Raw genomic sequence first — 26,821 nt, forward strand, 5'->3', positions numbered from 1 at the left:
GACACTAGAGAGACATAGAGAGAGACATAGAGAGACTAGAGAGAGAGACACTAGAGAGACATAGAGAGAGACATAGAGAGACTAGGAGAGAGAGACACTAAAGAGAGACACTAGAGAGACTAGGAGAGAGAAACACTAGAGAGAGACATAGAGAGACTAGGAGAGAGAAACACTAGAGAGACTAGGAGAGAGAGACACTAGAGAGAGACACTAGAGAGAGACACTAGAGAGAGACACTAGAGAGACACTAGAGAGAGACACTAGAGAGACATAGAGAGACTAGGAGAGAGAGACACTAGAGAGACATAGAGAGACTAGGAGAGAGAGACACTAGAGAGAGACACCAGAGAGACTAGGAGAGAGAGACACTAGAGAGACACTAGAGAGAGACACTAGAGAGAGACACTAGAGAGACATAGAGAGACTAGGAGAGAGAGACACTAGAGAGACATAGAGAGAGACATAGAGAGACTAGGAGAGAGAGACACTAGAGAGACATAGAGAGAGACATAGAGAGACTAGGAGAGAGAGACACTAAAGAGAGACACTAGAGAGACTAGGAGAGAGAAACACTAGAGAGAGACATAGAGAGACTAGGAGAGAGAAAACACTAGAGAGACTAGGAGAGAGAGACACTAGAGAGAGACACTAGAGAGAGACACTAGAGAGAGACACTAGAGAGACACTAGAGAGAGAGACACTAGAGAGAGACACTAGAGAGACTAGGAGAGAGAGACACTAGAGAGAGACATTAGAGAGAGACACTAGAGAGAGACACTAGAGAGACTAGGAGAGAGAGACACTAGAGAGAGACATAGAGAGACTAGGAGAGAGAGACACTAGAGAGAGACACTAGAGAGACTAGGAGAGAGAGACACTAGAGAGAGACACTAGAGAGACTAGGAGAGAGAGACACTAGAGAGACACTAGAGAGAGACACTAGAGAGAGACACTAGAGAGAGACACTAGAGAGAGACATAGAGAGACTAGGAGAGAGAGACACTAGAGAGAGACACTAGAGAGACTAGGAGAGAGAGACACTAGAGATACACTAGAGAGAGACACTAGAGAGACATAGAGAGACATAGAGAGAGACATAGAGAGACTAGGAGAGAGAGACACTAAAGAGAGACACTAGAGAGACTAGGAGAGAGAAACACTAGAGAGAGACATAGAGAGACTAGGAGAGAGAAACACTAGAGAGACTAGGAGAGAGAGACACTAGAGAGAGACACTAGAGAGAGACACTAGAGAGAGACACTAGAGAGACACTAGAGAGAGAGACACTAGAGAGAGACACTAGAGAGACTAGGAGAGAGAGACACTAGAGAGAGACATTAGAGAGAGACACTAGAGAGAGACACTAGAGAGACTAGGAGAGAGAGACACTAGAGATAGACACTAGAGAGATCAGGAGAGAGACACTAGAGAGACATAGAGAGAGACATAGAGAGACTAGGAGAGAAAGACACTAAAGAGAGACACTAGAGAGACTAGGAGAGAGAAACACTAGAGAGAGACATAGAGAGACTAGGAGAGAGAAACACTAGAGAGACTAGGAGAGAGAGACACTAGAGAGAGACACTAGAGAGAGACACTAGAGAGAGACACTAGAGAGACACTAGAGAGAGAGACACTAGAGAGAGACACTAGAGAGACTAGGAGAGAGAGACACTAGAGAGAGACATTAGAGAGAGACACTAGAGAGAGACACTAGAGAGACTAGGAGAGAGAGACACTAGAGAGAGACACTAGAGAGACTAGGAGAGAGAGACACTAGAGAGAGACACTAGAGAGATCAGGAGAGAGAGACATAGAGAGACTAGGAGAGAGAGACACTAGAGAGAGACACTAGAGAGACTAGGAGAGAGAGACACTAGAGAGAGACACTAGAGAGAGACATAGAGAGAGACAGAGAGACTAGGAGAGAGAGACACTAGAGAGAGACACTAGAGAGACTAGGAGAGAGAGACACTAGAGAGAGACACTAGATAGAGACACTAGAGAGAGACACTAGAGAGACTAGGAGAGAGAGACATTAGAGAGAGGCATAGAGAGACTAGGAGAGAGAAACACTAGAGAGAGACACTAGAGAGAGACACTAGAGAGACTAGGAGAGAGAGACACTAGAGAGAGACATAGAGAGAGACACTAGAGAGAGACACTAGAGAGACTAGGAGAGAGAGACACTAGAGAGAGACAGAGAGACTAGGAGAGAGAGACACTAGAGAGAGACACTAGAGAGATCAGGAGAGAGAGACACTAGAGAGAGACACTAGAGAGACTAGGAGAGAGAGACACTAGAGAGAGACATAGAGAGAGACATAGAGAGACTAGGAGAGAGAGACATTAGAGAGAGACACTAGAGAGACTAGGAGAGAGACACTAAAGAGAGACACTAGAGAGATCAGGAGAGAGAGACACTAGAGAGAGACACTAGAGAGAGACATAGAGAGAGAAATAAATAAGGAGAGTAGCTAAACATTAACAGACAGACAGACAGACAGACAGACAGACAGACAGACAGACAGACAGACAGACAGACAGACAGACAGACAGACAGACAGACAGACAGACAGACAGACAGACAGACAGACAGACAGACAAGAGAATAAAGAGAAAGATCGTGATCGTGGCGAAACATCACCTTCTCCTGCAGTCGTTCCAACATGGCCGCCAGTAGAGCCCCTCTGTTCTCCTTGTTGGCCTCCATCTTCTGCTCCAGCTTCTCCTTGGAGTTCTTGATGAAGTTGTTGTTCTCCTCTAAGGCCTTCTGAATCACCTCTCTCTCATGCTCTCTCTTCTCTGCCAGGTGCTTCAGCAGCTCAGCCTCCTGGCACTAGAGGGCGGTGTGAGGAGTGGTATCAGGAGCAGGATACAAACAGACATGGATTATGGTGAGTGTGTTTAAGAGTGGTGAGTGTGTTTATGCGTAGTGAGTGTATGTCTCCTCTCCTCCTCCTTGACTCCATCCTCCTCCCTGTCTCCTAGTGTCTCCTCTACCTCCTCCCTGTCTCCTAGTGTCTCCTCTACCTCCTCCCTGTCTCCTAGTGTCTCCTCTCCTCCTCACTGTCTCCTCTCCTCCTCCCTGTCTCCTAGTGTCTCCTCTACCTCCTCCCTGCCTCCTCTCCTCCTCCCTGTCTCCTAGTGTGTCTCCTCTACTCCTCCCTGTCTCCTTGTGGTTCCTCTCCTCCTCCCTGTCTCCTTGTGGCTCCTCTACCTCCTCCCTGTCTCCTAGTGTTTCCTCTCCTCCCCCCTGTCTCATCTCCTCCTCCCTGTCTCCTCTCCTCCTCCCTGTCTCCTTCTGTATCTCCTCTACTCCTCTCTGTCTCCTAGTGTCTCCTCTCCTCCTCCCTGTCTCCTAGTGTCTCCTCTACTCCTCCCTGTCTCCTAGTGTCTCCTCTCCTCCTCCCTGTCTCTTAGTGTCTCCTCTCCTCCTCCCTGTCTCCTAGTGTCTCCTCTACTCCTCTCTGTCTCCTAGTGTCTCCTCTCCTCCTCCCTGTCTCCTAGTGTCTCCTCTACTCCTCCCTGTCTCCTAGTGTCTCCTCTCCTCCTCCCTGTCCTCCTCACCTTCCTCCTCTCTTCCTCCCTGTCTCCTAGTGTCTCCTCTCCTCCTCCCTGTCTCCCAGTGTCTCCTCTACTCCTCACTGTCTCCTAGTCTCTCCTCCTCCCTGTCTCCTAGTGTCTCCTCTCCTCCTCTCTGTCTCCTAGTGTCTCCTCTCCTCCTCCCTGTCTCCTAGTGTCTCCTCTCCGCCTCCCTGTCCTACTCACCTTACTCCTCTCTTCCTCCCTGTCTCCTGTGTGTCTCCTCTACTCCTCCCTGTCTCCTAGTGTCTCCTCTCCTCCTCCCTGTCTCCTAGTGTCTCCTCTCCTCCTCCCTGTCCTCCTCACCTTCCTCCTCTCTTCTGCAGCCTCTAATTTCTTCTGGATCTCCTCCATGGAGAGTTCCCTGCGTTGGGGCATGGTAGCGTTGAGCTCTGGGACGCCATCAAATGACGGAGGCTTCAGGATGACCTCGAAGGCCTGGCCCGAAGAACGCTTGTTCAACTCTATCACCTCCACGTCCTTTATCACACACAAGTCCAGGTCCATCGCGTCTGCCAAAGCTAGTACCTTTTTCCTCACCTCTTCTGCATGTTTGTCCTGCCACACAGGAAAACAACAACAATATTTACATTCAGGAATCTATTAGCATTAATTCGGTAAAACCCAGACTGGAAAAACAGCATATAACAAAAGCTCCTAAGGCACTCAATGAATGTAATCAACATGGAAATGATCTGACAGAAACAAAAATAATGTTGTGTCTGTATATATTAATTAATTCTAATTTTTTGAAGATGTAAAAATTCAAATTTAGAGAGACTGGTAAGTGGAAGAGAAAGAGTTTGAATAGATAAACGAAAGTGAACGCCCCCTTTCGAATTTTCTCTATTTTATTTAAAATGTTTAAATTTTTATTTATTTCACCTTTATTTAACCAGGTAGGCTAGTCGAGAACAAGTTCTCATTTACAACTGCGACCTGGCCAGGATAAAGCAAAGCAGTTCGACACATAGAACAACACAGAGTTACACATGAAATAAACAAACATACAGTCAATAATACAATAGAAAAAGTCTATATACAGTGTGTGCAAATGAGGTAGGATAATGGAGTTAAGGCAATAAATAGGCCATGGTGGAGAAATAATTACAATTTAGCAATTAAACACTGGAGTGATTTATGTGCAGAAGATGAATGTGCAAGTAGAGATACTGGGGTGCAAAGGAGCAAAATAAATAAATAAATACAATATGGGGATGAGGATGTTGGATGGGCTATTACAGATGGGCTATGTACAGGTGCAGTGATCTGTGAGCTGCTCTGACAGCTGGTGCTTAAAGTTAGTGAGGGAGTTATGAGTCTCCAGCTTCAGTGATTTTTGCAGTTCGTTCCAGTCATTGGCAGCAGAGAACTGGAAGGAAAGATGACCAAAGGAGGAATTGGCTTTGGGGGTGACCAGTGAGATATACAGTACCTGCTGGAGTGCGTGCTATGGTTGGGTGCTGCTATGGTGACCAGTGAGCTGAGATAAGGCGGGGCTTTACCTAGCAAAGACTTATAGATGACCTGGAGCCAGTTGGTTTGGTGACGAATATGAAGCGAGGGCCATCCAACGAGAGCATGCTGGTCGCAGTGGTGGGTAGTATATGGGGCTTTGGTGACAAAACGGATGGCACTGTGATAGACTGCATCCAATTTGCTGAGTAGAGTGTTGGAGTATTTTGTAAATGACAATGCCGAAGTCAAGGATAGGTAGGATAGTCAGTTTTACGAGGGTAGGTTTGGCAGCATGAGTGAAGGCTGCTTTGTTGCAAAATAGGAACCCGATTCTAGATTTAATTTTGGATTGGAGATGCTTAATGTGAGTCTGGAAGGAGAGTTTACAGTCTAACCAGACACCTAGGTATTTGTAGTTGTCCACATATTCTAAGTCAGAACGGGCGGGCAGGTGTGGGCAGCGATCAGTTGAAGAGCATGCATTTAGTTTTACTTGCATTTAAGAGCAGTTGGAGGCTACGGAAGGAGAGTTGTATGGCATTGAAGCTCGTCTGGAGGTTTGTTAACACAGTGTCCAAAGAAGGGCCAGAAGTATACAGAATGGTGTCGTCTGCGTAGAGGTGGATCAGAGAATCACCAGCAGCAAGAGCGACATCATTGATGTATACAGAGAAAAGAGTCGGTCCGAGGATTGAACCCTGTGGCACCCCCATAGAGACTGCCAGAGGTCCGGACAACAGGCCCTCCGATTTGACACACTGAACTCTGTCTGAGAAGTAGTTGGTGAACCAGGCGAGGCAGTCATTTGAGAAACCAAGGCTGTTGAGTCTGCCGATAAGAATGTGGTGATTGACAGAGTCGAAAGCCTTGGCCAGGTCAATGAATACAGCTGCACAGTATTGTCTCTTATCGATGGCGGTTATGATATCGTTTAGGACCTTGAGCGTGGCTGAGGTGCACCCATGACCAGCTCGGAAACCAGATTGCATAGCGGAGAAGGTACGGTGGGATTCGAAATGGTCGGTGATCTGTTTGTTATCTTGGCTTTCGAAGACCTTAGAAAGGCAGGGCAGGATAGATATAGGTCTGCAGCAGTTTGGGACTAGAGTGTCTCCCCCTTTGAAGAGGGGGATGACCGCGGCAGCTTTCCAATCTTTGGGGATCTCAGAAGATACGAAAGATAGGTTGAACGGGCTAGTAATAGGGGTCCAGATTGTCTAGCCCAGCTGATTTGTAGGGGTCCAGATTTTGCAGCTCTTTCAGAACATCAGCTATCTGGATTTGGGTGAAGGAGAAATGGGGGAGGCTTGGGCGAGTTGCTGTGGGGGGTGCAGGGCTGTTGACCGGGGTAGCCAAGTGGAAAGCATGGCCAGCCGTAGAATAATGCTTATTGAAATTCTCAATTTTTGCAGATTTATCTGTGTTGACAGTGTTTTCTATCCTCAGTGTAGTGGGCAGCTGGGAGGAGGTGCTCTTATTCTCCATGGACTTTACAGCGTCCCAGAACATTTTGGAGTTTGTGCTAAAGGATGCAAATTTCTGTTTGAAAAAGCTAGCCTTTGTTTTCCTAACTGCCTGTGTATTTTGGTTCCTAACTTCTCTGAAAAGTTGCATATCGCGGGGGCTATTCGATGCTAATGCAGTACGCCACAGGATGTTTTTGTGCTGGTCAAGGGCAGTCAGGTCTGGAGTGAACCAAGGGCTATATCTGTTCCTGGTTCTAAATTTTTATGAATGGGGCATGGTTATTTAAGATGGTGAGGAAGGCACTTTAAAGAATAACCAGGCATACTCTACTGACGGAATGAGGTCAATATCCTTCCAGGATACCCGGGCCAGGTCGATTAGAAAGGCCTGCTCGCTGAAGTGTTTTTGGGAGCGTTTGACAGTGATGAGGGGTGGTCGTTTGACCGCAGACCCATTACGGACGCAGGCAATGATCGCTGAGATCCTGGTTGAAGACGGCAGAGGTGTACTTGAAGGGCAGGTTAGTTAGGATGATATCTATGAGGGTGCCCGTGTTTACGGATTTGGGGTTGTACCTGGTAGGTTCATTGATAATTTGTGTGAGATTGAGGGCATCAAGCTTAGATTGTAGGATGGCCTGGGTGTCAAGCATTTCCCAGTTTAGGTCACCTAATAGCACGAGCTCTGAAGATAGATGGGGGGGGCAATCAATTCACATATGGTGTCCAGTGCACAGCTGGGGGCAGAAGGTGGTCTATAGAAAGCGACAACGGTGAGTGACATGTTTCTGGAAAGGTGGATTTTTAAAAGTAGAACCTGAAATTGTTTGGGCACAGACGGAGAGCAAGACAGAACTCTGCTATCTCTGCAGTAGATTGCAACTCTGCCCCCTTTGGCAGTTCTATCTTGTAGAACATTTTTATAGTTAGGGATGGAAATTTCAGTGTTTGTGGTGGTCTTCCTAAGCCACGATTCAGACACGGCTAGGACATCCGGTTAGGCAGAGTGTGCTAAGGCAGTGAATAAAACAAACTTAGGGAGGAGGCTTCTAATGTTAACATGCATGAAACCAAGGCTTTTACAGTTACAGAATTCAACAAATGAGAGCGCCTGGGGAATGGGAGTGGAGCTAGGCACTGCAGGGTCTGGATTAACCTGTACATCACCAGAGGAACGGAGGAGAAGTAGGATAAGGGTACGGCTAAAGGCTATAAGAACTGGTCATCTAGTACGTTCGGAACAGAGAGTAAAAGGAGCAGGTTTCTGGGCAGAGTAGAATAGATTCAAGGCATAATGTACAGACAAAGGTATGGTAGGATGTGAATACAGTGGAGGTAAACCTATGCACTGAGTGACGATGAGAGAGATATGTGCTCACTGCCCACAAAATGAGGTGGAAACTGAGCTGCACTTCCTAACCTCCTGCCCAATGTATGACCATATTAGAGACACATATTTCCCTCAGATTACACAGATCCACAAAGAATTCGAAAACAAATCCAATTTTGATAAACTCCCATATCTACTGGGTGAAATTCCACAGTATGCCATCACAGCAGCAAGATTTGTGACCTGTTGTCACAAGAAAAGGGCAACCAGTGAAGAACAAACACCATTGTAAATACAACCCATATTTATGCTTATTTATTTTAACTTGTGTGCTTTAACCATTCGTACATTGTTACAACACTGTATATATATAATATGACATTTGTAATGTCTTTATTGTTTTGAAACTTCTGTATGTGTAATGTTTACTGTTAATTTGTATTGTTTGTTTCACTTTTGTGTATTGTCTACCTCACTTGCTTTGGCAATGTTAACACATGTTTCCCATGCCAATAAAGCCCCTTGAATTGAATTGAATTGAATTGAATTGATATTGTTATTTGTAAACTCAGGTTCCCTTTATCTAATATTAGGTTTTGGTTGACGATCGGATAACATTCAGTATTTAAAATATGCAAAAATAGAGAAAATCAGAAAGGGGCAAATACTTTTTCAAGGCACTGTATATAAAATAGAGGGAGGGAGACTAGAGAGAGAGAGTGAATATATATAAATATATATATATTGTATATATACATATATATTAGATTTTTTATTTTTTCGATATGTATACTTTGACAATGTAAGTAATAATGAACTTGCCATGTCAATAAAGTCAATTGAATTGAATTGAGTGAAAGACTAGAGAGGAACTAGAGAGAGAGACTAGAGATGGACTAGAGAGGGACTAGAGAGAGAGACTAGAGATGGGGACTAGAGAGGGACTAGAGAGAGAGAGAGACTAGAGATGGACTAGAGAGAGAGACTAGAGATGGACTAGAGAGAGAGAGAGACTAGAGAGGAACTATATAGAGAGAGAGAGAGAGACTAGAGATGGACTAGAGAGAGAGAGACTAGAGGAACTAGAGAGAGAGAGAGACTAGAGATGGACTAGAGATGGACTAGAGAGAGAGAGAGAGACTAGAGATGGACTAGAGAGAGAGAGAGAGAGAGACTAGAGAGGGACTAGAGAGAGAGAGAGAGAGGAACTAGAGAGAGAGAGAGAGAGAGAGAGACTAGAGATGGACTAGAGAGAGAGAGACTAGAGAGGAACTAGAGAGAGAGAGAGAGAGACTAGAGATGGACTAGAGAGAGAGAGAGACTAGAGATGGACTAGAGAGAGAGACTAGAGAGAGAGAGACACTAGAGATGGACTAGAGAGAGAGACTTTAAAGGGACTAGAGAGAGAGAGAGACTAGAGAGAGACTAGAGACAGATAGAGACTAGAAAGAGAGTAGAAAGAGACTAGAGAGGGACTAGAGAGAGAGAGAGACTAGAGAGAGAGAGAGAGAGAGAGAGACTAGAGATGGACTAGAGAGAGAGAGAGAAAGAGCAAGAGAGAGACTAGAGAGGAACTAGAGAGAGAGAGAGAGAGAGAGAGAGACTAGAGATGGACTAGAGAGAGAGACTAGAGGAACTAGAGAGAGAGAGAGACTAGAGATGGACTAGAGATGGACTAGAGAGAGAGAGAGAGACTAGAGGAACTAGAGAGAGAGAGAGACTAGAGATGGACTAGAGAGAGAGAGAGAGAGAGAGAGACTAGAGAGAGAGAGAGATAGAGAGAGGAACTCAAGAGAAATAAATAAGGAGAGTAGCTAAACATTAACAGACAGACAGACAGACAGACAGACAGACAGACAGACAGACAGACAGACAGACAGACAGACAGACAGACAGACAGACAGACAGACAGACAGAAAAGAGAATAAAGAGAAAGAGCGTGATCGTGGCGAAACATCACCTTCTCCTGCAGTCGTTCCAACATGGCCGCCAGTAGAGCCTCTCTGTTCTCCTTGTTGGCCTCCATCTTCTGCTCCAGCTTCTCCTTGGAATTCTTGATGAAGTTGTTGTTCTCCTCTAAGGCCTTCTGAATCACCTCTCTCTCATGCTCTCTCTTCTCTGCCAGGTGCTTCAGCAGCTCAGCCTCCTGGCACTAGAGGGCGGTGTGAGGAGTGGTATCAGGATACAGACAGGTGTGTGTTTGTGCCATAGAGATACTTAGAGGATGCAACATCTGTCCCATTATGGCGCCTGAGAGCATGGGCAGTGCCATTGAGGGCCATCTCCATTTTGAAGTAGTCAATGTTCTTCTTCTACTTGTTCTATGAATTGGTAAATAAACAGAACCTTCCTTAACCAATAGGAAGTCCCACTTCAAATTGGTGAAAGTCCTCAATGGCGCTGCCCATGCTAAAAACGGGCTTTTGAGAGTCCTCTATCGCTATGGTTATTGCATGTATGTATCTCTCCTCCTCCCTGTCCTCCTCACCTTCCTCCTCTCCTCTGCAGCCTCTAATTTCTTCTGGATCTCCTCCATGGAGAGTTCTCTGCGTTTGGGCATGGTAGCGTTGAGCTCTGGGACGCCATCAAATGACGGAGGCTTCAGGATGACCTCGAAGGCCTGGCCCGAAGAACGCTTGTTCAACTCTATCACCTCCACGTCCTTTATGACACACCAGCCCAGGGCCACCGCATCTGGGAATGGGACAGGAGGTAAGAGCTTTAAAACACAACCTAGCTAGCTCACATGTTTCCATATATTCTGCAAGTATAGTGTTCTATATTGTTATAGTGTTCCATATTGTTATAGTGTTCCATATTGTTATAGTGTTCCATATTGTTATAGTGTTCTATATTGTTATAGTGTTCCATATTGTTATAGTGTTCCATATTGTTATAGTGTTCCATATTGTTACAGTGTTCTATATTGTTATAGTGTTCCATATTGTTATAGTGTTCTATGTTGTTATAGTGTTCTATATTGTTATAGTGTTCCATATTGTTATAGTGTTCCATATTGTTATAGTGTTCCATATTGTTATAGTGTTCTATAGTGTTATAGTGTTCTATATTGTTATAGTGTTCTATATTGTTATAGTGTTCTATATTGTTATAGTGTTCTATATTGTTATGGTGTTCCATATTGTTATAGTGTTCTATAGTGTTATAGTGTTCTATATTGTTATAGTGTTCCATATTGTTATAGTGTTCTATATTGTCATAGTGTTCTATATTGTTATAGTGTTATAGTGTTCTATATTGTTATAGTGTTCCATATTGTTATAGTGTTCTATATTGTTATAGTGTTACAGTGTTCTATATTGTTATAGTGTTCCATATTGTTATAGTGTTCTATATTGTTATAGTGTTCTATAGTGTTACAGTGTTCTATATTGTTATAGTGTTCCATATTGTTATAGTGTTCTATATTGTTATAGTGTTCCATATTGTTATAGTGTTCCATATTGTTATAGTGTTCTATATTGTTATAGTGTTCTATATTGTTACAGTGTTCTATAGTGTTATAGTGTTCTATATTGTTATAGTGTTCCATATTGTTATAGTGTTCCATATTGTTATAGTGTTCTATATTGTTATATTGTTAAAGTGTTCTATATTGTTATAGTGTTCTATATTGTTATAGTGTTATAGTGTTCTATATTGTTATAGTGTTCCATATTGTTATAGTGTTCTATATTGTTATAGTGTTCCATATTGTTATAGTGTTCTATATTGTTATAGTGTTCTATATTGTTACAGTGTTCCATATTGTTATAGTGTTCCATATTGTTATCGTGTTCTATATTGTTATAGTGTTCCATATTGTTATAGTGTTCTATATTGTTATAGTGTTCAATATTGTTACAGTGTTCCATATTGTTATAGTGTTGTATATTGTTATAGTGTTACAGTGTTCTATATTGTTATAGTGTTCCATATTGTTATAGTGTTCTATATTGTTATAGTGTTACAGTGTTCTATATTGTTATAGTGTTCCATATTGTTATAGTGTTCCATATTGTTTTAGTGTTCTATGTTGTTATAGTGTTCTATAGTGTTATAGTGTTCTATATTGTTATAGTGTTCCATATTGTTTTAGTGTTCTATGTTGTTATAGTGTTCTATAGTGTTATAGTGTTCTATATTGTTATAGTGTTCCATATTGTTTTAGTGTTCTATGTTGTTATAGTGTTCTATAGTGTTATAGTGTTCTATATTGTTATAGTGTTCTATATTGTTATAGTGTTCCATATTGTTATAGTGTTCCATATTGTTATAGTGTTCTATATTGTTATAGTGTTCTATATTGTTATAGTGTTCTATAGTGTTATAGTGTTCTATATTGTTATAGTGTTCTATATTGTTATAGTGTTCTATATTGTTATAGTGTTATATTCTGCAAATGTATTTCTCTCTTCAATGTTGTCTTTTCTTTTTCGTTTCTACCTGAATATGTTGTACTTCTGTATGAAACGTCAGGAAGTACAAGGTATAACTTATAAATTAACTTTGTGAATGTGTTGTTTTACCTTCTGCCTGGTATGTGGGCTTACAGTCGATGGTCTGAGGGTTGATGCAGGAGCAGAACAGAGACACCAGGGGGAGCTCTTTCACCTTCTCTCTGTACGCTGCAGGGGAAACACACCTATAGTTATATATACAGTGCCTTCGTCTCCTCTCTGATCACAGTGCCTTAGGAAAGTATTCAGACCCCTTTACTTTTTCCACATTTTGTTATGTGACATACAGCCTTCTTCTAAAATTGATTACATTGTTTCCCTCCCCCTCATCAATCTACACACAATACCCCATAATGACAAAGGGAAAAAATGTTTTTTTAGAAATTTTACAAATGTATTAAAAATAAAACGCTGAAATATCACATTTTACATAAGTATTCAGACCCTTTACTCAGTACTTTGTTGAAACACCTTTGGCAGCGATTACAGTCTTCTTAAGTATGACGCTACAAGCTTGGCACACCTGTATTTGGGGAGTTTCTCCCATTCTTCTCTGCACATCCTCTCAAACTCTGTCAGGTTGGATGGGGAGCGTCGCTGCACAGCTATTTTCAGGTCTCTCCAGAGATGTTCGATCAAGTCCGTGCTCTGGCTGGGCCACTCAAGGACATTCAGAGACTTGTCCCGAAGACACTCCTGTGTTGTCTTGGCTGTGTGCTTAGGGTTGTTGTCTTGTTGGAAGGTAAACCTTTGCCCCAGTCTGGAGCAGGTTTTCACCAAGGATCTCTCTGTACTTTGCTTTGTTCATTTTTCCCTCGATCCTGATAAGTCTCCCAGTCACTGCCTCTGAAAAACATCCCCACAGCATGATGCTGCCACCACCATGCTTCACCATGATGCTGCCACCACCATGCTTCACCAGAGGGATGGTTCCAGGTTTCCTCCAGATGTGACGCTTGGCATTCAGGCCAAAGAGTTCAATCTTGGTTTCATCAGACCAGAGAATCTTGTTTCTCATGGTCTGAGAGTCCTTTAGGTGCCTTTTGGCAAACTCCAAATGGCTCCCATGTGCCTTTTACTGAGGAGTGGCTTCCATCTGGCCGCTCGACCATAAAGGCCTGATTTGTGGAGTGAAGCAGAGATGGTTGTCCTTCTGGAAGGTTCTCCCATCTCCACAGAGGAACTCTGGAGCTCTGTCAGAGTGACCATCAGGTGCTTGGTCACCTCCCTGACCAAGGCCTTTCTTCCCTGATTGCTCAGGTTTGGACAGGCGGCCAGCTCTCGGAAGAGTCTTGGTGGTTCCAAACTTCTTCCATTTAAGAATGATGGAGACCACTGTGTTTTTAGGGACCTTCAATGCTGCAGACTTTATTTGGTACCCTTCGAGTTGTCTCGAGTTCTGTGACTCGATACAATCCTGTCTCTTTCTTTGACCTTATGGCTTGGTTTTTGCTCTGGCATCAACTGTGGGACCTTATCTAGACAGGTATGTTCCTTTCCAAATCATGTCCAATCAATTGAATTTACCACAGATGGACTCCAATCAAGTTGTAGAAACATCTCAAGGATGAGCAATGGAAACAGGATGCACCTGAGCTAGATTTCGAGTCTCATAGCAAAGGGTCTGAATACTTATGTAAATACGGTATTTCATTGTTATTATGTTTTTATATTTTCAATAACTTAAAAAAAAACAGTTATCGCTTTGTCATTATGGGGTATTGTGTGTAGATTGTTTAGGAAATTGTTTTATTTAATACATTTTAGAAAAAGGCTCTAATGTAATAAAATGTGGAAAAAGTCAAGGGGTATGAATTTTAGATTTTTGGTTCCGACCGCCGTGTCTTTGTGAGACGCAGAGTAGGTGAACGGATGATCTCCGCATGTGTGGTTCCCACCGTGAAGCATGGAGGAGGAGGTGTGATGGTGTAGGAGTGCTTTTCTGGTGACACTGTTGGTGATTTATTTAGAATTCAAAGCACACGTAACCAGCATGGCTACCACAGCATTCTGCAGCGATACGCCATCCCATCTGGTTTGTGCTTAGTGGGACTATCAATTGTTTTTCAACAGGACAATGACCCAAAACACACCTCCAGGCTGTGTAAGGGCTATTTGACCAAGAAGGAGAGTGATGGAGTGCTGCATCAGATGACCTGGCCTCCACAATCACCCCGACCTCAACCCAATTGAGATGGATTGGGATGAGTTGGACAGCAGAGTGAAGAAAAATCAGCCAACAAGTGCTCAACATATGTGGGAATTCCTTCATGACTGTTGGAAAAGCATTCCTCATGAAGCTGGTTGAGAGAATGCCAAGAGTGTGCAAAACTGTCATCAAGGTAAAGGGTGTTTACTTTGAAGAATATAAAATATATTTAGATTTGTTTAAAACTGTAGGCCACTGCACAATCCCTCTGCTGTAGTTAGCCTAGCCTAACCTAGGCCACTGCACAATCCTTCTGCTCTAGGTAGCCTAACCTAACCTAGGCCACTGCACAATACCTCTGCTCTAGGTAGCCTAACCTAACCTAGGCCACTGCACAATCCCTCTGCTCTAGGTAGCCTAACATAACCTAGGCCACTGCACAATACCTCTGTTCTAGGTAGCCTAGCCTAACCTAGGCCACTGCACAATACCTCTGTTCTAGGTAGCCTAGCCTACAATGCCTTGCAAAAGTATTCATCCCCCTTGGCGTTTGTCCTATTTTGTTGCATTACAACCTGTAATTTAAATAGATTTTTATTTGGATTTCAGGTAATGGACATACACAAAATAGTCCAAATTGTTGAAGTGAAATGGAAAAAATAACTTGTTTCAATTTTTTTAAATAAAATATAGAAAACGGAAAAGTGGTGCATGTTGTCACGACTTCTGCCGAAGTCGTTGCCTCTCCTTGTTCGGGCGGTGTTTGGCGGTCGACGTCACCGGTCTTCTAGCCATCATCGATCCATTTTTCATTTTCCATTGGTTTTGTCTTGTCTTCCCACACACCTGTTTTCAATCCCATCCATTACCTCTTGTGTATTTAACCCTCTGTTTCCCCTCATGTCTTTGTCAGAGATTGTTTCTTGTTAGTATTGTTTTTTATGTGTATAGGTGCGCGACGGGTCTTCGTACCCATATTTGTTTGTTCGTTTCTTATTTAGTGTTATGGAGCATGTATTTGGACTTTCATTAAAAGACTCCATTTTACACTCCGTTTGACTCTCCTGCGCCTGACTTCCCGGCCACCTATACACACGACTCTGACACATGTATATGTATTCATCCCCTTTGCTATGAAGATCTGGTGCAACCAATTACCTTCAGAAGTCACATAATTAGTTAAATAAAGTCCACCTGTGTGCAATCTAAGTGTCACATGATCTCAGTATATATACACTTGTTCTGAAACGCCCCAGAGTCTGCAACACCACTAAGCAAGGGGCACCACCAAGCAAGAGGCATCATGAAGACCAAGGAGCTCTACAAACAGGTCAGGGACAAAGTTGTGGAGAAGTACAGATCAGGTTTGGGTTATAAAAAAATATCATAAACTTTGAACATCCCACGGAGCACCATTAAATCCATTATTAGAAAACGTTAAGAATATGGCACCACAACAAACGTGCCAAGAGAGGGCCGCCCACCAAAACTCACAGACCAGGCAAGGAGGGCATTATTAATCAGAGAGGGAACAAAGAGACCAAAGCTAACCCCGAAGGAGCTGCAAAGCTCCACAGCGGAGATTGGAGTATCTGTCCATAGGGCCACTTTAAGCCGTACACTCCACAGAGCTGGGCTTTACGGAAGAGTGGCCAGAAAAAAACATTACTTCAAGAAAAAAATTAAGCAAAAGAAGGTACTCTGGTCAGATGAGACAAAAATTGAGCTTTTTGGCCATCAAGGAAAGCGTTATGTCTGGCGCAAACCCAACACCTCTCATCACTCTGAGAACACCATCCCCACAGTGAAGCATGGTGGTGGCAGCATCATGCTGTGGGGATGTTTTTCATCGGCAGGGACTAGGAAACTGGTCAGAATGGAAGGAGTGATGGATGGCGCTAAATACAGGGAAATTCTTGAGGGAAACCTGTTTCAGTCTTCCAGAGATTTGAGATTGGGACGGAGGTTCACCTTCCAGCAGGACAATGACCCTAAGCATACTGCTAAAGCAACACTCGAGTGGTTTAAGGGGAAACATTTAAATGTCTTGGAATGGCCTAGTCAAAGCCCAGACCTCAATCCAATTGAGAATCTGTGGTATGACTTAAAGATTGCTGTACACCAGCGGAACCCATCCAACTTGAAGGAGCTGGAGCAAAAATCCCAGTGGGTAGATGTGCCAGGCTTATAGAGACATACCCCAAGAGACTTGCAGCTGTAAATGCTGCAAAAGGTGGCTCTACAAAGTATTGACTTTGGGGGGGGTGAATAGTTATGCACGCTCAAGTTTTCTGTATTTTTTTGTCTTATTTCTTGTTTGTTTCACAAATAAACATATTTTGCATCTTCAAAGTGGTAGGCATGTTGTGTAGATCAAATGATAAACCCCCCCCAAAAATCTATTTTAATTCCAGGTTGTAAGGCAACAAAATAGGACAAATGCCAAGGGGGATGAATACTTTTGCAAGCCACTGTAGTCCACTGTACAGTACAGTGTGTCTCTGACAGTGTAAACCTAGCCAACACCCAAACTACGGCCCCTGGCTAGGCTAGACTAATATCAACCCAGCCTACCCCAAAAATATACAAAGCATCATCCCCAACTCATTAGTTTACAGCTGAATATAACACCTCCCAAACATGGCTTAACACAGTAGCTACAGTACATGCAGTGTAATGGTTCATTACCTACATTGATGGTATTATGAAAGGCCTTATGTATCGTTTACAGAAAATGGCATATATTATGTTGAAGTTATGTTTCCAATGTAGGACCTCTGTTGGAGGTACACAAGGAGTATAGTATGAAGGTATAGGGCAATGTTATTTTACATTATAAATAAGTATACATACTTATGTTTTGTTGTGTCTAAATTATGTCTCAGGTTAAGCAGTGTCAGCATTAATGGCTTTTGTTGGAGGTACATTTGGGGTTTCATGAAGGTATTGTGTATATGGAGTTAAGTGCTTACCTGCTAGGGTCATGATTCCACTGTGTTGAGCTCAGGTCAATTCTGCTCAGTGCTGTTCCTGTAGATAAAGAGAGCTTCAATGAGATTTAACTTTACAAGAATGATTATTAAAATAATCTGGAGTTAACGTATCACCCAGGGTCACGCTCTGTTCAAGAGACTGGTGCTTGAAGTCTTAATGAGAAAATAGAAAAATCTGTGAATGGTAATAAAAAGTGTTCATTTTGAAGAGAGGCTATCTGATAATCCTGATGTTTGTGATATACGTCGTTCAGGTTAACCTTACTGCCACGCACTATAACCTGTACCAGTGTTTGTGTGTGTGCCTGTGCGCGTTTTAATCCCCTGCATAGTGATAAATCACAGTCGTGACACGTGGAGGAAAACGGCAGAGTGAATTCAGATGAGAGAGCGAGAGAGAGAGAGAGAGAGAGAGAGAGAGAGAGAGTAGGAGGGGTGGCAGCCCTTCTCCCTCCAGATCTCTCCACCAGCTGCTCTCTCTGTCTCCACCCTTCCTCAGATGGGCTCCTCAACACGGAATTAATGCAAAATATTACCAAAATCTATTCTTACATGTCTTTCTTCTTCAGGGGCCAAACACTACTACCAACTGGGCACACACCACGTCATTTAAAATGAAATTGCGTTGAACCAACCTGGAATAGACTTTGAATTGACATCTGTGCCCAGTGGGTAGTTTGTTCTTCAGGCTCCTAATACTACTCATTTTAGGACCACTTCTTGGATCGAAAAGGGTTAAACCGTCCCGTCTTAGTCAGGCTAACTCCTAACTCCAAGTTCCCCTGACTAACCCTTAGTCTGGCTAACTCCTAACTCCAAGTCCTCCTGACTAACCCTTAGTCTGGCTAACTCCTAACTCCAAGTTCCCCTGACTAACCCTTAGTCAGACTAACTCCTAACTCCAAGTCCTCCTGACTAAACCTTAGTCTGGCTAACTCCTAACTCCAAGTCCTCCTGACTTCAAAGTCAGGAAGGCTATTTGGATGTTGCAATGTAGGCACGAGGCGTTGATAATAAAGGGTCCTTGCTTTTTTAGTGATTGATTGTCCACGTGGGTTTGAGTGAGAAAGACACAGAGGAGAACCAAACACAGCCCTCGAGCGCAGACCCCTTCCAATACAACTGTTGGATTTTCAAATCTTAACAACGTGACGTCTCAACCCACCAGGAAATAAAAAATAAAAAACGTTTTGGAGAACCAATTACAAATTTAGACATAAAGGACAGAGAAAAGCCGACCCCTGATATAATTTAGGATACCTTTAAGGTGTACATTAGGAGAAAGAAAATGTCACACTCTGCAAAAATGTAATCTGAGATTGAAATTAAAATGAAATAAAAAGAAATCACTATCTTAGAAAAAGGACATAAAAAATCTTTACAAGGTAAAAAAGAAAATACAATTTCTGAAAATAAGCAGGAATACGATATTTTAAAAGCATAAAGCTTAATGGCAAATAAACCTGGTAGATATCTCGCAGCTCTCACGAAACGAATACACACTAAACCAGTTATAATTTAAAAGACAAAGATACAAATGTGGTAATTAGAAAAAGCAATGTGATTAATGACGATTTTATAAGTTTCTATGAAAATGTCCAGCGCATTTGGAAAGTATTCAGACCCCTTCCCCTTTTTCCACATTTTGTTACGTTACAGATGGATTAAATTGAAAAAAAAAATATTCATCAATCTACACACAATACCCCATAATGCCAAAGCAAAAACGGGTTTTTAGAAAAATTTGCAAATGTGTTAAAAACAAAAACAGAAATACTTTATTTACATTAGTATTCAAACCCTTTGCTATGAGACTCGAAATTGAGCTCAGGTGCATCCTGTTTCCATTGATCATCCTTGAGATGTTTCTACAACTTCATTGGAGTCCACGTGTGGTAAATTCAATTGATAGGACATGATTTGGAAATGCACACGCTTGTCTATATAAGGTCCCACAGTTATTAGAGCAAAAACTAAGCCATGAGGTTGAAGGAATTGTCCGTAGAGCTCCAAGACAGGATTGTGTCGAGGCACAGATCTGGGGAAGGATACCAAAAGATTTCTGCAGCATTAAAGGTCCGCAAGAACACAGTGGCCTCCATCATTCTTAAATGGAAGAAGTTTGGAAGCACCAAGATTCTTCCTAGAGCTGGCCGCCCGGCCAAACTGAGCAATCTGGGGAGAAGGGTCTGGGAGGTGACCAAGAACCCGATGGTCACTCTGACAGAGCTCCAGAGTTCCTCTGTGGAGATGGGAGAACCTTCCAGAAGGACACCCATCTCTGCAGCACTCCACCAATCAGGCCTTTATGGTAGAGTGGCCAGACGGAAGCCACTCCTCAGTAAAAGGCACATGACAGCTCGCTTGGAGTTTGCCAAAGGGCACCTAAAGACTCTCAGACCATGAGAAACAAGATTCTCTGGTCTGATGAAACCAAGATTGAACTCTTTGGCCTGAATGCCACGTCTGGAAGAAACCTGGCACCATCCCTACGGTGAAGCATGGTGGTGGCAGCATCATGCTGTGGGGATGTTTTTCAACAGCAGGGACTGGGAGACTAGTCAGGATCAAGGGAAAGATGAATGGAGCAAAGTACAGAGAGATCCTTGGTGAAAACCTGCCCGAGAGCGCTCAGGAACTCAGACTGGGGTTCGGGACCTTCCAACAGGACAACGACCCTAAGCACACAGCCAAGACAGTGCAGGTGTGGCTTCGGGACAAGTCTCTGAATGTCCTTGAGTGGCCCTGCCAGAGCCCGGACTTGAACCCATTGAAACATCTCTGGAGAGATCTGAAAATAGCTGTCCAACCTGACAGAGCTTGAGAGGATCTGCAGAGAAGAATGGGAGAAACTCCCCAAATACAGGTGTGCAAACTTGTAGCATCATACCCAAGAAGACTCGAGGGTGTAATCGCTGCCAAAGGTGCTTCAACAAAGTACTAAGTAAAGGGTCTGAATACTTATGTAAATGTGAAATGTCCATTTGATTTTAAACATTTGCAAACATTTCTAAAAACCTGTTTTGCTTTGTCATTATGGAGTATTGTGTGTAGGTTGATAAGCGAAAAAGAACAATTTAATCCATTTTAGAACAAGGCTGTAACTTAAAAAAATGTGGAAAAATGTCATGCTTACCGATTGCACAGTATAAATCAGAATTAAACAACAGTTGGACGTATTCTATAGCCTTCTTAGACTTAACAACCCTGAAGCAATTATCAACAGACAAAAAAATAATCACTGAAAACAGAGATCACCCAAAAATAAATATTAGATACAGTTAAAATATTTGCGATGTTACAGAAATGACAACACATGTCACTCAATTCAGTACTTCCTAGTTCCGTGTATCAAACTGTTTTTCCCCCCCAGTTACATTAAAACAAGGAAAATCGGGAGAGTTGCCTGCTGATTATAGACCCATAATTTTAATAAATTGTGACAATAAAATAATAAAATAATAATGAAGATTATAAGCAATAAAATGTCAAAAGTCTTACCAGACTTGAAACATATCAATCAAACAGGGTTTATAAAAAATAGACACTTAAACTTCTTATGGCTGCAGGGGCAGTATTGAGTAACTTGGATGAAAGGTGCCCATTTCAAACGGCCTCGTACTCAATTCTTGCTCGTACAATATGCATATTATTATTACTGTTGGATAGAAAACACTCTCAAGTTTCTAAAACCGTTTGAATTATATCTGTGAGTAAAACAGAACTCATTTTGCAGCAAACTTCCTGTCAGAAAGTGAAAAATCTGAAATCGAGGCTCTGTTCCAGGGCCCCCCTAATCTTTTGCTTGAAATCTATTAGTATACATGCACTTCATACGCCTTCCACTAGATGTCAATAGGCTGTGAGAGGTGAAATGGGGTCTCTAGCTCTTTCTATGGTCAAAAGAGAGCGCTTGGAATGACAGGACCCCAATTTCCTTTGTTCAGGAAGACGCGGAAAGGACTTCCGCATTGGCTTCTGAAAAGCTGTTGTTATAGACGGCAAATATCTCCGGCTTTGATTTTATTTGATAAATGTGACAATATCATCGTAAAGTATGTTTTTTCGATATAGTTTAATCAGATTATTGAATTTTTTTCGGGAGTTTTGGCGTGTTCCATTCTCTGCGTTTGTTGACGATGGACAGCTTCGTGCCACTTAGCTAGTTTTGCTTGCTAATTCGAGAGGGAAAAAGGACATTCTAAAACCAAACAATGATTGTTCTGGACAAAGGACCACTTGTGCAAGATTCTGATGGAAGATCAGCAAAAGTAGGACCCATTTATGATGTTATTTCCTATTTCTGTCGAAAATGTGTCGTTGTGTTTTCCGCTTTGATTTTGGGCGGTGTCTCGCTATAACGTAAGCTGGATGTCGTACTGAAGTTATTTTTAGAATTCTATCACGGCGATTGCATTAAGAACTAAGCTATCTTTAATTTGCTGTCCAACATGTATTTTTTAGTAAAGTTTATGAATAGTTATTTGATTAGATTAGGTGCCTCTCCAAGATTTCTCCGGACATTTTATCGCATTTTGCCTACGTATTCACATTGTATAACCACGATTTGTGCCGCTAAATATGCACATTTTCGAACAAACCATATATGTATTGTGTAATATGATGTTATAGGACTGTCATCTGATGAAGTTTGAGAAGGTTAGTGAAAAAATTAATATCTTTTGCTGGTTTATTCGTTATCGCTACTGTTGGCTTGAATCAATGCTGTTGTGTGGTTGGCTATTGTAGTAAGCTAATATAATGCTATATTGTGTTTTCGCTGTAAAACACTTAAAGAATCGGAAATATTGGCTGGATTCACAAGATGTTTGTCTTTCATTTGCTGTACAACATGTATTTTTCATAAATGTTTTATGATGAGTATTTAGGTATTTCAATTTGGTCTCTGTAATTGTTCTAGCTGCTTCGGTGCTATTTGTGATTGCAGGTGCAATGTAAAACTATGATTTATACCTGAAATATGCACATTTTTCGAACAAAACATCGATTTATTGTATAACATGTTATAAGACTGTCATCTGATGAAGTTGTTTCTTGGTTAGTTTGGTTGGTTCTTGGTTAGTTAGGTTGGTTTTGTGCAAGCTACCTGTGCTGTGAAAAATGTCTGTGCTTTTTTGTATTTGGTGGTGAGCTAACATAAATATACGTGGTGTTTTCGCTGTAAAACATTTAAAAAATCGGACATGTTGGCTGGATTCACAAGATGTGTATCTTTCATTTGCTGTATTGGACTTGTTAATGTGTGAAAGTTAAATATTTCTAAAAAATATATTTTGAATTTCGCGCCCTGCACTTGGCCTGGCTGTTGTCATAAGTGTACCGACGTCGGGCTTGCAGCCCAAAGAAGTTAAAAACAAATACAAGAACATGTTTCAGTTTAATACAATATGCAAAAAAACAATATATAAATTTATCAATAATGGCTGTTGATGCCGAAAAGGCCTTCGACCGTCTTGAATGGTCTTTTCTATTCAAAACTTTGGAAGCTTTCAACTTTCCAGCTGAAATAATACATTTAATAAAAATATTATATAATGCAAAACAATATACACAAATAACACGTTATCTGATGAAATTGCTTTAGAAAGGGGCACACGACAGGGATGTCCCGTCTCCCCTCTCCTGTTTGCACTGGCAATTGAACCGCTTGCAGAAAGAAATAGACAGGACTCAAACATAACAGCTATCAGTATTGGCAAACATGAACTAAACTTATTTGCAGACGATCTCATGATATACCTGAATAATATTAAAAACCTAAAGCCCCCACTAGGGATGGGGGTGTGGCCAGGCACTAGGGATGGGGGTGTGGCCAGGCACTAGGGATGGGGGTGTGGCCAGGCACTAGGGATGGCGGTGTGGCCAGGCACTAGGGATAGGGGTGTGGCCAGGCACTAGGGATGGGGGTGTGGCCAGGCACTAGGGATGGGGGTGTGGCCAGGCACTAGGGATGGGGGTGTGGCCAGGCACTAGGGATGGGGGTGTGGCCAGGCACTAGGGATGGGGGTGTGGCCAGGCACTAGGGATGGGGGTGTGGCCAGGAACTAGGGATGGGGGTGTGGCCAGGCACTAGGGATGGGGGTGGGAGCATACGAGTCTGGGCAGATGAGATGTAGTCATTGTTTGTGTGCGTCTGTAAATTGTTGTTTGTATGTGCATGTTAGTATTTGGTGTAAAAATAAATGATTGGATATTAAAAAAAGAACCGCTGTGACACAGCTCTCTCTCTCCACTGTGACTGTCCAGACCGCTGTGACTGTCCAGACCGCTGTGACTGTCCAGACCGCTGTGACTGTTCAGACCGCTGTGACTGTCCAGACCGCTGTGACTGTCCAGACCGCTGTGACTGTCCAGACCGCTGTGACTGTCCAGACCACTGTGACTGTCCAGACCACTGTGACTGTCCAGACCGCTGTGACACAGCTCTCTGTCCACTGTGACTGTCCAGACCGCTGTGACTGTCCAGACCGCTGTGACTGTCCAGACCACTGTGACTGTCCAGACCGCTGTGACACAGCTCTCTCTCTCCACTGTGACTGTCCAGACCGCTGTGACTGTCCAGACCACTGTGACTGTCCAGACCACTGTGACTGTCCAGACCCCTATGTCACAGCTCTCTCTCCACTGTGACTGTCCAGACCGCTGTGTCACAGCTCTCTCCCCACTGTGACTGTCCAGACCACTGTGACTGTCCAGACCGCTGTGGCTGTCCAGACCACTGTGACTGTCCAGACCACTGTGACCGTCCAGACCACTGTGACTGTCCAGACCACTGTGACTGTCCAGACCACTGTGACTGTCCAGACCACTGTGACTGTCCAGATCAGTGTGACACAGCTCTCTCTTCACTGTGACTGTCCAGACCGCTGTGACACAGCTCTCTCTCCACTGTGACTGTCCAGACCACTGTGACTGTCCAGACCACTGTGACTGTCCAGACCACCGTGTCACAGCTCTCTCTCCACTGTGACTGTCCAGACCGCTGTGACACAGCTCTCTCTTCACTGTGACTGTCCAGACCGCTGTGACACAGCTCTCTCTCCACTGTGACATGAAACCTCCAGAGACCAGTGGTCTCACGCACGCGCACACTCAACACCTGTCACCCGAGAGACTGGTCGATACACACATTCTGCATGGTAAGCTGTTCACTTCTTGTTTGTCAATAAAGAAGACAGGAGGTCTGCATTCTCTCCTCTGTCTGTCTTCCTCTCTCCTGTCTGTCTTCCTCTCTCCTCTGTCTGTCTGTCTTCCTCTCTCCTCTGTCTGTCTGTCTTCCTCTCTCCTCTGTCTGTCTGTCTGTCTGTCTGTCTGTCTGTCTGTCTGTCTGTCTGTCTGTCTGTCTGTCTGTCTGTCTGTCTGTCTGTCTGTCTGTCTGTCTGTCTGTCTGTCTGTCTCACTCTGTCTGTCTTCCTGTCCTCTGCGTGTGTCAGTAGATCTATGCTACTTTTCGAAAAATGCTCTCTCTCTCTCTCTCTCTCTCTCTCTCTCTCTCTCTCTCTCTCGCTCTCTCTCTCTCTCTCTCTCGCTCTCTCTCTCTCTCTCTCGCTCTCTCTCTCTCTCTGTCCTCACTTCCCCTCTATCACCCCTCTCTCTCCTCCTCCCCTTTCCTTATCCTATTACCTAATGTCCAGTCAGCACCGCTCATCCCAGTGCACGCCCACCCAGAGTGAATCCAGTGCTTGGAAGCTGATATCCAACGACATGAATATACACAGAATATCGTTCAGCTGAAAGTGCTGTTATGAGGATCTAGGTAAATACCTGAATTATGAACCTTATATCATCCTGTTCTAACAGCCCAGACAGAAGACACAACAGATACACATACCCTGCCTGTTGTCATACATACTGTAAACACACAGACAGACAACGCTGAATAGGATACATTATTAATGACAGACAGACAGACACAATGCTGCATAGAATACATGATTACTGACAGACAGAGGGACACAACGTGGGGAGAGAGGACCTGCTTACTGACAGACAGAGGGACACAACGTGGGGAGAGAGGACCTGATTACTGACAGACAGACGGACACAACGTGGAGAGAGAGGACCTGATTACTGACAGACAGACGGACACAACGTGGGGAGAGAGGACCTGATTACTGACAGACAGACGGACACAATGTGGAGAGAGAGGACCTGATTACTGACAGACAGAGGGACTTACTGACAGACAGACGGACACAACGTGGAGAGAGAGGACCTGATTACTGACAGACAGACAGACACAACGTGGAGAGAGAGTACCTGATTACTGACAGACAGAGGGACACAACGTGGAGAGAGAGGACCTGATTACTGACAGACAGAGGGACACAACGTGGAGAGAGAGGACCTGATTACTGACAGACAGAGGGACACAACGTGGAGAGAGAGGACCTGATTACTGACAGACAGAGGGACACAACGTGGAGAGAGAGGACCTGATTACTGACAGACAGACACGTGGAGAGAGAGGACCTGATTACTGACAGACAGAGGGACACAACGTGGAGAGAGAGGACCTGATTACTGACAGACAGACGGACACAACGTGGAGAGAGAGTACATGGAGTTCCCTAGACGACAGTTGTTGCATCGTTTTCCAGTACAGCCAACAGCTACACTACTACATCCTATAGTAACATCCCATAATATTAGTGTAACTACCTCCAATAACAGCCTACCTCCTTGATCTGTTTCTGTGTTATGTTCAGGAGAGGCTTATTCTTTCTTACCCTCCTCCGGAGCAGGGCTGAGTTGATGATGGTGGATGGGGGTGGTGGGGTAGGTCCGGGTTATCAGGCTGTCTCTCTCTCTGTCTTGCTCCTTGGATACAGACTAGCGGCAGCATCAGCAACAGCCCCTCTCCTACCCCATGACATCACCACCGGGCCCTGCTATTGGTCCAGAGGAGTGCCAGCATCTAGCCCCGGCAGCCTATCAGGGGTTGAGAGCAGGGAGGGGGGGGGGGGGGGGGGGGGGGCTGTTAACCCTTTGTGTTGTACTGCAGGGGGCCATCATATGATATGATGGGTTATTACTATATGATGGGTTGTTACTATATGATGGGTTGTTACTGTATGATGGGTTGTTATGGTATGATGGGTTGTTACTATATGATGGGTTGTTATGATATGATGGGTTGTTACTGTATGATGGGTTGTTATGGTATGATGGGTTGTTATGGTATGATGGGTTGTTACTATATGATGGGTTGTTACTGTATGATGGGTTGTTACTGTATGATGGGTTGTTACTATATGATGGGTTGTTACTGTATGATGGGTTGTTACTATATGATGGGTTGTTATGATATGATGGGTTGTTATGATATGATGGGTTGTTACTATATGATGGGTTGTTAC

General features: G+C 43.4%; 1 protein-coding gene across 1 annotated transcript; it reads right to left on the minus strand.

The window, feature by feature from the left end:
• Positions 1 to 1,484: 1,484 nt before the first annotated feature.
• On the minus strand, positions 1,485 to 26,383 carry LOC120041283 (stathmin-4-like). The gene is made up of 8 exons (XM_038986216.1): positions 26,192 to 26,383; positions 17,421 to 17,478; positions 12,369 to 12,467; positions 10,328 to 10,533; positions 9,800 to 9,991; positions 3,892 to 4,143; positions 2,648 to 2,839; positions 1,485 to 1,493 (listed from the first exon to the last, which is right to left on the minus strand). The coding sequence occupies exons 2-8, from the start codon at positions 17,431 to 17,433 to the stop codon at positions 1,485 to 1,487; spliced, it is 963 nt and encodes a 320-aa protein (XP_038842144.1). The 5' UTR covers positions 17,434 to 17,478; positions 26,192 to 26,383.
• Positions 26,384 to 26,821: the final 438 nt, after the last annotated feature.

This window comes from Salvelinus namaycush, unplaced genomic scaffold (assembly GCF_016432855.1).
Source record: "Salvelinus namaycush isolate Seneca unplaced genomic scaffold, SaNama_1.0 Scaffold43, whole genome shotgun sequence".
NCBI lineage: Eukaryota > Metazoa > Chordata > Actinopteri > Salmoniformes > Salmonidae > Salvelinus > Salvelinus namaycush.

What these genes read in the sequence shown, in the direction of transcription:
- LOC120041283 (XM_038986216.1), bottom strand. An exon ending in CTGCAGAGGAGAGGAGGAAG is followed by an intron (nt 9,992 to 10,327) that starts GTGAGGAGGACA and finishes ACCGCCCTCTAG; the next exon opens with TGCCAGGAGGCTGAGCTGCT. An exon ending in CTGCAGAAGAGAGGAGGAAG is followed by an intron (nt 2,840 to 3,891) that starts GTGAGGAGGACA and finishes ACCGCCCTCTAG; the next exon opens with TGCCAGGAGGCTGAGCTGCT.